This window comes from Sander lucioperca, chromosome 12, assembly GCF_008315115.2.
Source record: "Sander lucioperca isolate FBNREF2018 chromosome 12, SLUC_FBN_1.2, whole genome shotgun sequence".
NCBI classification, from domain to species: Eukaryota; Metazoa; Chordata; class Actinopteri; order Perciformes; family Percidae; genus Sander; species Sander lucioperca.
The window spans coordinates 4,264,481-4,275,782 of NC_050184.1; the positions used below are offsets into that span (position 1 = coordinate 4,264,481).

The 11,302-nt window shown below is 37.6% G+C and overlaps 1 protein-coding gene across 1 annotated transcript; it reads right to left on the bottom strand.

Annotated features, from left to right (window-relative positions):
- Positions 1-9,407: 9,407 nt before the first annotated feature.
- Positions 9,408-10,259, bottom strand: LOC116059284. The gene is made up of 2 exons (XM_031312262.2): positions 10,179-10,259; positions 9,408-10,086 (listed from the first exon to the last, which is right to left on the bottom strand). Exons 1-2 carry the CDS (start codon positions 10,251-10,253, stop codon positions 9,427-9,429), a joined length of 735 nt encoding a protein of 244 aa, XP_031168122.1. The 5' UTR covers positions 10,254-10,259; the 3' UTR covers positions 9,408-9,426.
- Positions 10,260-11,302: the final 1,043 nt, after the last annotated feature.

The window sequence follows — 11,302 nt, forward strand, 5'->3', positions numbered from 1 at the left end:
AAGAAAAGTATCATAAAATATGTACTCCAAGTATTAACAGTAACAATGTAGAAAAATCCTCACATTTCTGAAACTAGAAATGATCCCAACAGTCCTGTCAACTAACTAAGCATTTAAACAGCTAATCATTTCAACTGGACTTGTCGGCCTATATATTTGTTGAACAGTCTAACAACAATAAAGCATCATATTCCATAAACATATGTTTGTTCTACACAAATCCTAATTCATTTTTTATGATATGTCAGATTACAATAATATCCAAAAGCAATTTGTCTTGAAAATTACCATTAGTCATTCCTGAAAATGACATAATTTATCTCTTTTCCCTAAGTTTCGTGCTTATGGTATAGCAGTTTTTACTATTTTCATCAAAACATTTACCCTCCTGTAGATTGTAACCCCAATGCTACAGTTGTCTCTGTAACAACAATATTAGTATGAACTCCAGTATCCTAATTCAAAAGTACATTTATCTCTTTCTTTGTCTTTCTGTCACTTTCACAACACTCTCTTTCTGTCTTTAACCACCTTAGTACCTTATTGTACCCTTAACTTTCCCTTAAAGTCATGCCTTTTTCCCTTGTCCCATAAAACTTTCTTTTCCCTTTCTACAGCATACACTTCTCTCAGCTTTCCTGACCATCTTTAGTAACAATAGTTACCCCTTTAATATATAAAGTATATAAACCAGCTCAACCTGATGTTTCATTAAATTGAATTGACTCGCTGTTCCTTCACAGGAATCAGATTCATTCATTCTGTTTTCCACCTTCACAAATGTCACTCATTTCCTTGGTGCAATGACATAACCACATGTGACAGTGGAGAACTTTAGCAAAATCAAAAACCTTATAGTATTATCAAATTTTGAATTGTTTTATTCAAAGTAAAATCATTTTAGATGCCTCGCCACTCAAAACAAGTGGTCCAACATTTTAAAATGGCAGCGGTGACAATCCTGAAGCCCATCAATCAGTCCTCTCATCTCTTACTTTCAATAGAGGTATAGAGGCTGGACTTTTCTTAATCCAGGGTGATCAATCACTGATTTGAGTTCCAGCAAATCACCTATGCCAGCTATTAATCTCTCTTTTTTCCTTTTTCTTTCAGGCCTGAGCCTTATTTATCCTACTTTTATTCTCAAATCTTTCTCCCAATTATTCTTTTCATGCTACAGAAGCAAGCATAATTAAGGCTTCCTAATTAGAAGGAATCTAGGAAACCTAGAGAAAGAAATTTCTCTAGGTGTTTATGACATTTTCTCTCTCTTTTTTTATCTGTCAACATAACTCTCATTTATAAATTTAATGGATCTTAATCGCATAGTTTCATAGTCAAGCAACAGCCACTTTAATGTTTTACTGAGCTGCATTCAACCCCCCTTCTCCTTTAGCTGCTTCGTCGCTGCACTCAAGTGCAGGTAAGGAGTGGCCTAAACTTTCTGTGAAAACTGAATTCCTAGCATTCTTGGGCATGCGCAGATCAATCAACAGTGTGTTTTCACAGTGAGTGGAACTCCACTGGAGTTAAGGAACCTAGGCTCACACTCAACCAAAAGAATAACTAAAGAATCACTCAGCTTACTTCAACATAAAATTTCTTAATCTCACTAGTCTCAAAGCAGCAGATAATGCAAATAGCAATATGCTATCATAAAGCAGTTTAAACAATCTCAAAGAAATCAAAGAGAACTTAATGATTCTTACAAATTCTCTCAACAGACAGACCTATTGTCTCTCCATTTTTCCCTTCAACAGACCACATTAAAACAACAATGACACAGGACAAAACAAACCAACACAAAACATAAAACACAAATACTACTTTTGAAGCTTCTTATTTTTACTATAGGTTAGCCTAATCTATTTTCACGACCTCCAAAGGGGCTCATAAGTTTTTATATGTTATTGAAAACGTTCTCCTTCGAAGAAGACTCATAGATTATTAAACAAAAGTCCTCCCAAAGAAGGCTCATACATTTTAACACTTTGGAAAACGTTCTCTTCAAAAAGAGACTCATATTTTTAGCCATAATGAACAGAATATCTTAACCTTACAGATAACTAAGACTCCTGTTCTCAACCAAAACATATATGTATATATATATATATATCTATCTATCTAATATAGGATCCTTATGACACATACACAGCCTATCACATACAGCAGAAACACCACTGTTCACACACACCGCTGTTCACACACACTCTCTCTCATACACACAAAAGTCAACATCATTCATGCATGTAGTTCCTAAAAAGAGCTTGCTTTCCGTCGTATTGTTTTTTTCTTTGTTTTGTTTTTTCTTGTTTCTGTTTTCTTATTATTTTGCTACCTAAATAAGCTATAGAATTCCAATGGGATGTCTGCTTCGGACACTATTCGTCAACAATGTATCGATTTGGCCTACATTCCATAGCCTACTTCAGTTCCTTGAACTGGCTTCAACTTTTATCTAGTAAAAGAACTTCAACTTTTCTCTAGTAAAAGTTCAAGACTACGGCCCATCCTAAGATCGCCTTTTTCAAAGGGCTTTTTATCAGATTAACGGCGTTATCCTGTATTCTTTGTTCCTGTTATTTTCTGTATTCTTCTATTTTCTCTTATTTCCTTTTATCTTCTCCTTATTACTTCTTCTTTTTATTTTCTCTTGTTTCCTTTTTCTTTCTTTATGTTGTTTAAGCCAAATTGCCCTGGCCAGGGTTAAACTGTTTTCTTTAATCCAATTTGCCTATACCTTAAAACCTTTTCACATCGTCTATGTGAATATTCCTTAATCCCTTACTTTTTCTCCCTTTTCTCTATTTCTTCACTTAAATTTCCTTTTCCTCTGTTTCTCTAACTTCCTTAAGCCTTTGCTTCATTTGTCTCATATTCCTTTTCCTCTGTTTCTCTAGCTTCCTTAAAGTATTTGCTTTGTTTTCTTCTTATTTCTCATATGTTAACTCACACTTCCCCTGTCTGCATTGATTTTAACACAAATAAATTTATAACGGAACTTCCCCCTCACACAGCAAACACTACACAAAACACACACAGGTTTGACACGGTGCAATCCCTCAACGCACACACAGAGCCACACATGAACTGACCAGCGCCCAAATAGTGAGAAAGCTCACCTTATAGTCGACCAATGAAGCGGGAGTCAGTCCCTGAGTGCCCATGATGAAACGATGACCTGGGAGATGCAACCGATCCCATCCTCGTCGCCAAAATTGTGGTGTCTTAAATAGTAATGCTGTGATGCTGTATGAAGAGGAATCCGCCGACACTGTTCTTGATTATAAAAAGGTTTATTACAAGCAAAGATTCTTTGGGTCTCTTGTTTAGGGCTGCTATGGCTGCAGGCACCAAACTTTTGCCATGGACAACTGTCTTGCACCTCAGGGTCCTGTACCTGCGTCCAGAGAGCAGAATGGTGAAATGGCTGTTGAATTGTACTTCTCACAATATTACAGATTATATATTCACCAGCTCCAACACTTTGGTTTGAGAACATATATCTGCAAAACTAAAGACATTCCCATTAGCCTCAGCTGTAGTAGGTCACTTACTTGTCGGTCCTGCAGAAACAACCTTTGAAACGACTTGTAATAAAACCATTAAAAAAACAGTTAAAGGATAGCAGTTACTGTACAACTTATCTTATTTAATTAGGGCCCGAGCGCCGACAGCAGCGAAGGCCCTATTGAAACTGAAGGAATTATTATTACGGCAAATGAATTGCCTTTTTGAGGGGCTTAACATATTCAAAAACTCACCAAAATTGGCGGTCGCATCAATCCTGGTGAAAATGTACATATTTTAAGGGTTTCGGGAATAGGCGCACAAAAATGGCTTGCTAGCGCCCCCTACAAAGTTAATAAAATTGCCCTGACCCCTATGCTTTGGCCACATCCCCTTTCACAGCTAATGAACTGTATGACGTAGAGTCTTGTGTGAGGTATCATTGAACCCAGCAGGGAGTTCCCTTTTTATTGGTGATGATTTGCGGTGTCTGAGTCCCCCGCAAATGCACGGTCGCAAGAAGCGGTGTCCGCCAGTAACCCCGACGCGCGCAGAGGCGCGAGGGCCCGTCCAACGCTGCTTGCAGCTTTAATTAATTACTTTGTTTTCAGTTTCATGTGTGTGTGTGTGTGTGTGTGTGTGTGTGTGTGTGTGTGTGTGTGTGTGTGTGTGTGTGTGTGTGTGTGTGTGTGTGTGTGTGTGTGTTTGACTATTTGCTTTCTGTATTAACTTTTTATCTTTATGTGATCTTTATGTGTATCTGATCATGGAGGAGGCAATATGACCCAACCCACTTCCACTCTGTGGCCCTTACTAATAAGTTAGTGTCTTACTTTCTGTTTCACACACATCTCCTGTAGATCAACCAACATCATGTCGGTAAGTAATCCTTCATGTGAAGTTTATTATGCAAACAGAAATGTATTTACTAAATATACAAAATGTTAGTTTGTATCAATAAATTATATTTTTAATTCACTAAGGTCAGTGAGTTATACTTTTTTTCTAATTCAGTTCAGAATAAGGAAATCTTACTTGCATGTATTTCTTGTTTTAATGTTGAAAATCTGACCATTAACACAATTGTGCTGGTTGACCATTGATGAACAAATATTTCTATATATCATACCTGTAATTTGCTTTAGATCTATACGGAATATCTAAACTACCGTCATTACTTTTATTTCATTAGAGGCAGTTCCCACAGGAAAAACTCTAGTTCTAATCTGCTGCCGAAATTTCTTCTTTTTCTTTCAGAGTCTTAAGTATAAACAACAGAACCCAGGTAGGCAAACGTCATCTCAAATATATATATACATATATATATATATATATCTATATATATATATATATATATATATATATATATATATATATATATATATATATATATATATATATATAGGGGCTTCTGAGGAGATAGATAAACGTTTAATTCACTTTAAGTTCATTTCTAACTTTATTGACTGAAAGTGAAACAAAATGCTGCCAAATCTCATTGGAGATGTCAAAATGCCGAGTGTATAAATCTGTCGCTTTTGAAGTTATAATAATGTTGTGAATTTGACATGTTTTATGTGAAAGATGAACTTGCCTAAATATGAAAGAAAAACAAAGTTTCCTTTTTTTTCTTTCAGACATGGTATGTGATGGTGAGTAAAAAAAATAAATCTTTTCATTTTGTTACTCCACTAGGCTGTTGATTATTTTAGGACTAGTGTTGATGTCTGAAGAACATGTTGTAATATCTATGAGAATGAAGTCTGAATTTGGAGAGCAAAGGTCATGAGATAAAAGTAACAAATATATGAGTTTGGGGTTTTATGAAAATAAAGGATATCTGAAGTTATATTTTCATTAATAAGTTTCCCCACTAAATAAATACGGTCTGACACATAAGTACCTCATTATTAAAAGCTTTTATGCCATTAAAACATTTAAGCTTGATCAACCCAACAAATGATAATAAAAAATGTGGACTGATTTGTTTGGCACTGGAATGAGACTGACAAAAAAAAGTGACAAAACAGGGCTATTAAGTCAGGCTGCGTTCACACACACTCAGGCTGCAATCACAAACACTGCTGCCGTCCTGAGCTGGCCTGGCTAAAACGCAGGTCTTCCTATTCATTTTGAATGGGGGTGCGTTTTGGCGTTCCACAGAACAGATTTAACTTTTCGAGAAACGCAACCCGACATCATGCTGCAGTGGCCAATCCTATAAATAGACTTGTAATGTTTGTTGGTAAATGCTTTGTATCTGACAATGTACCTCATCATAAAATTATATTTTTTGTAACACAGTTCTTGAATAGCCTACTCACTCTCACAATGTTACTTTAAAATGTCGTTTTTTTCATTCTTCCAATTGTACGTTAACTTTTCCTAGTGGTACGGGATGTTTTCGTTCACTGTTCATAGTTAACTGTATACAAATAGTAGTGAGCAGGGGCGTAACAAAAAAATTCTTACTATGTCATATACGTAACTGCTTCCAGTAGTTACGTATGGAAATAGTTATTTTGACCCAAACCCTGATTTTTACAGCATTAACCACGTGATTAAAACAGCAACCGTGCGTTTGTTTCACAGCATTAAATAGAACGGCCATATTTTATAAGATATAATGTGAATCCATTCATGGGAATACGTTGATAGGGAATTTTGGTAACATTGATCTTTAGTCCTCTTTGAGATTAAATGTAGTATCTCTTAATTTGCAGCCCATGCAGATGTGAAAGCAAGTGCAGAAGTTTCTGTTGGAACAGCCGGTTTGGTGGAGATGATCGACACCTTTGACCGGCCTGGTTCATCTATTGCTGTTGGTACCTACGCAGATGCCGGGGTATATGCAGATGGTTTAGAGGATAAACCTGGGAAGCGTATTCCCAAGGCAGGAGTGTACGCTGGTGCAGGAGTGGGTCTTGCTCGTGCTGAATGGAGCGTTTTTGAGGCTCAGGCCAAAGGGCCCAACGCCAGCGCAGGAGTCGGAGCCTCTGCAGCCTCTCTCAGTGCTGGAGCCTTTGCCAGAGCAGAAGTGGCCAGTGCTTCAGCCTCTGCTGGTCCACTGAAAGCTAAAGTTGGTCTGTCAGCAGACACCGGCGCCAGCGTCGGTCTGACAGGTGTAGAGGCAAAGGTGCTGGGAACCGGCTTCTCCTTTGGTCGTAAAATGGGCGTTTCTCTGTTTGGCACTGGGTTTGAAGTTAACTTATGGTAGACTGGAGCCAATTGAAGCTCTTTGTGATTGTGTTTTGTGCCTTCTATACCAACAATAAAAGCATTTGAAATGTGCAGCATTTATAAATTAAACTTAATTAATGAAAATCTGTTAAATTTGTTAGTTCACCACTGTGGAATATTAAATCATCTATTTTTGCTCACAACTTCTTAGTCTTTCTTACCTTCAGCTGTGCATACACAAGGTTATGGTCTTTTTAAAATACAAACGTGAAATTAGTTGTGCGATCAGGAGGATTTGAAAGACCCTATATGCCAATAAAATTTCTATATTTATTTATTGCTGGTTTATTATACTCTGGATTAGTTTACAAAACAACCAAGGTGGAGTTCATAAAGTACTGCAATGCTCTGAATGATGTACAGACATTTTTACACACTTTCTCTCACACAAACTTGATAAATGGTGTTTGTGATCTATCACAGTTTATGTTTACTGTATGCAGCTTTCTACAACAAAACTACACCAGGTAGCCAGGCACACACACACACACACACACACACACACACACACACACACACACACACATTTATTGTAAAACCTGCAATTTCCCTGAAGTTTTTACTTTCGCTTCTAGAGGCCTAAACTGTCAGCTGTAACTGCCATTCCAGTGTATGGTACCTTTGAAACATGCTGTAATAAATCCATGTCAATAATGTAACTGAGCGGCTTGGGTCAACCTTAATAAACAGATCATTTTCTCCAATATTTTTGATATTATTTCAAATAGCTTACATTAATTAAACATCAACGCAGGTAACAAGTAGAACATCCAAAACAACAGGGACAAACCAGGAACACAGAAACTCACAATAGGAAAAAGACTGGAACTTAGGAAACGCACACACACACACACACACACACACACACACACACACACACACACACACACACACATTTATTGTAAAACCTGCAATTTCCCTGAAGTTTTTACTTTTGCTTCTAGAGGCCTAAACTGTCAGCTGTAACTGTCATTCCAGTGTATGGTACCTTTGAAACACGCTGTAATAAATCCATGTCAATAATGTAACTGAGCATATTGGGTTTACCTTACAGTTTTTTACAATCACTTTGGCACTAATTTCAGAACCTTGACGTATTTTTTCAAAACTCTAGACACCAAACTCACAACCAATGATCAAAATGCACATTTTTCAAAACTCTAACACTTGTTTCAATTGCTTGGATACAATACACATAAACCTAAGATAATTTGTTCATTTAACAAAGATTACCTGTTCAATATGATACAACTTAACATCAAAATACTACCATTTCAAAAGGCAATTCACACATTACATTTCAGATGATTGTCTATTCATTTCATTACAATCATCTAACTATCAATCGATATAACTGCTCAAAATGATAAGTAACTGTTGCATTACTCTTAATGCATAGTTGTATGGAAACAGACAAACAATATACAATGTTTAGATCATGAAAGTTTCAAGATAACAAGATTCATTGTCACCAGTTAGCGTGGCGCATGGACCAATTAGACTACATTATCTATGGATGTAATATTTCATCATCATTCTTTACTGTAATGTACTACTGTTTATCAGACACTGTTTCTATGGTCCCATGTACCACCTTTCCAGACTATTTACAGTATTGACAGTACTGCACTGTATGGATGCAGGCCCTTGGAATTGCTTGTCCAATTCTGCCAACTCGTTACTGATGATTGAGATATATACTTTATATATAAAGTACTGTATATATATATAGGTTGTCATTGCAAATGAGAATTCGTTCTCAATCGACTTACCTGGATAAATAAAGGTTAAAAAAAAAAAAATATATATATATATATATAATATACTCCTACCACATTGGTCTGTAGTATTCACTCTACTACTGCAGTACTTTTACAGGGATGTATTTGTATGTAGTACCATAATGAAACATGTATCACCTATTTTGTATTACAATATTTACAGTTTTTCTCATTTGCTAAGACACACTAAATGAAATTGGGATCCGCTTTATCTTCATCATCACATTATTAGCACAGCAGAAGTCTTCTCTTGCAAATGTTTTAACACTTTTTCATTTGTTTCACACATTTTTTACACCCTTTGTCAAAACAGTTACCACAGATCTCATTGAAAGACCCCGAACTCTATTAGATTCACTGTGGTGAACAAAAGGAAAACATCTATTCACAGCTGATAGAAAGTACTTGCATAATTAGAAAACTCTATGCACCTGTGTGAAACTAATTTGCACAACTCTTCAATCAGCAATCAGTCCTCATCCATCTATAAAAGATGCCACCTCTGTGTTGCTATTAAAATCGAGCTCAAGTTTCAAATGAAATTCGGGCAACAATTATTGACCATGTCATCAATCATGGCTTGTCCTTTAGAGAGGCTGGACAAAGGGTCCAGCCCATTCTGACTCGGAGCACTGTGGCATCTATTGTCAGGCTTTTTCGGAATGAGAACAGGTAATTCACAGTGTTACTGTAATGTATACCACTGTGTATTTCAGCTTTACTGTATTGCCCTGTTAGCAGATCAAACTGTGTCTACAGTAATGCAGATGTTTTATCAATCCCATTTATGTGACTGTCATACAGTAATGTCAATTTTGACATGCTTTTTGCTTTGAGGAAACTTATGGGTGGTAATACCTTTAAAAAAAAAAAAGATATATTTTATCTTTCACATTTAGTCCATTCGTTCTTGACGATTATGCCACAGGTTCTCATCAACATCGCATTGAATGTTTTCCCTTGCAATGCACCGAGGGAAATACCTCCTTGCGTGGCGCATCCATCCCTGGCAGTCCTCTGCACCTATTGCCAGGCAACCAGCATTCATTGCCTCCAGGAGGGGCATCTGCTCATATGGCCGGTGATCATACACCTTCCACCTCCAAGCAGAGAAGAACTCCTCGATTGGGTTCAGAAAAGGGGAGTATGCAGGAAGGAAGTGCATCATAATACGAGGCTGTGCTGCAAACCATTCGTTCACAAGGCGAGAGTGATGGAAAGCCACATTGTCCCAAATTATGACATACAGAGTCATGCCAGGCCTCAACAGCCCTCTCTCTTCGGGTGGAATCAGTATTTCTTTCAATGAATCAAGAAATGTGATGAGGCGTTCTGTATTGTATGGGCCAATGGTTGGTATGTGGCAAAGGACCCCATCATTGGAGATGGCAGCACACATGGTGATATTGGCACCCCTCTGACCTGGCACTGTGACAGTGGCCCTCTGCCCAATGACGTTCCTCCCGCGTCTCCTCACTTTACAGAGGTTGAAGCCGGCTTCATCCACAAAAATGAATTTGTGATGTGCCCCCTCAGCTTCAAGCTCCATTATTCTCTAAGAAAAAGAACAAATTCATAAAGCAAATTACAGTATTCCAGTTGCATGTAACTATGGTAAACAAGGTATTACAATAACAAAATCTGTACCTGCACATACTGGAATCGTGCCTCCTTTACGATGTCAGAGTTTCTTTGAAATGGAACTCGGTACAGCTGCTTCATTCTGACATGGTGGCGTTTAAGGACTCGATCTATAGTTGCCAAACTCACACTGTTTATATTTCTAAATGCTCCCTGATCTGCAATTACTGCTGCCTGGATTTCACGCAGTCTGATTGCATTGTTTGCCACTACCATATCTACAATGGCAGACTCCTGTTCAATACTAAATATCTTTCCTCTGCCACCAGTGTGTGGTAATGTGTGGATCCTATAAAGTAAAAGCAAAAAGCATGTCAAAATTGACATTACTGTATGACAGTCACATAAATGGGATTGATAAAACATCTGCATTACTGTAGACACAGTTTGTTCTGCTAACAGGGCAATACAGTAAAGCTGAAATACACAGTGGTATACATTACAGTAACACTGTGAATTACCTGTTCTCATTCCGAAAAAGCCTGACAATAGATGCCACAGTGCTCCGAGTCAGAATGGGCTGGACCCTTTGTCCAGCCTCTCTAAAGGACAAGCCATGATTGATGACATGGTCAATAATTGTTGATAATAATTTCATTTGAAACTTGAGCTCGATTTTGTCCTCTTGCTGCTGCAGCTCCTCCACCACGCATACGGGCTCCTCTTCCTCTGGCCCCTCTGCCATGGCCTCCACCACGCATACGGGCTCCTCTTCCTCTGGCCCCTCTGTCATGGCCTCTTACTCTATGGCCTCTTTGATCCATGCTTGCAAATAGCAACACAGAGGTGGCATCTTTTATAGATGGATGAGGACTGATTGCTGATTGAAGAGTTGTGCAAATGAGTTTCACACAGGTGCATAGAGTTTTCTAATTATGCAAGTACTTTCTATCAGCTGTGAATAGATGTTTTCCTTTTGTTCACCACAGTGAATCCAATAGAGTTCGGGGTCTTTCAATGAGATCTGTGGTAACTGTTTTGACAAAGGGTGTGAAAAATGTGTGTAACAAATGAAAAAGTGTTAAAACATTTGCAAGAGAAGACTTCTGCTGTGCTAATAATGTGATGATGAAGATAAAGCGGATCCCAGTTTCATTTAGTGTGTCTTAGCAAATGAGAAAAACTGTAAT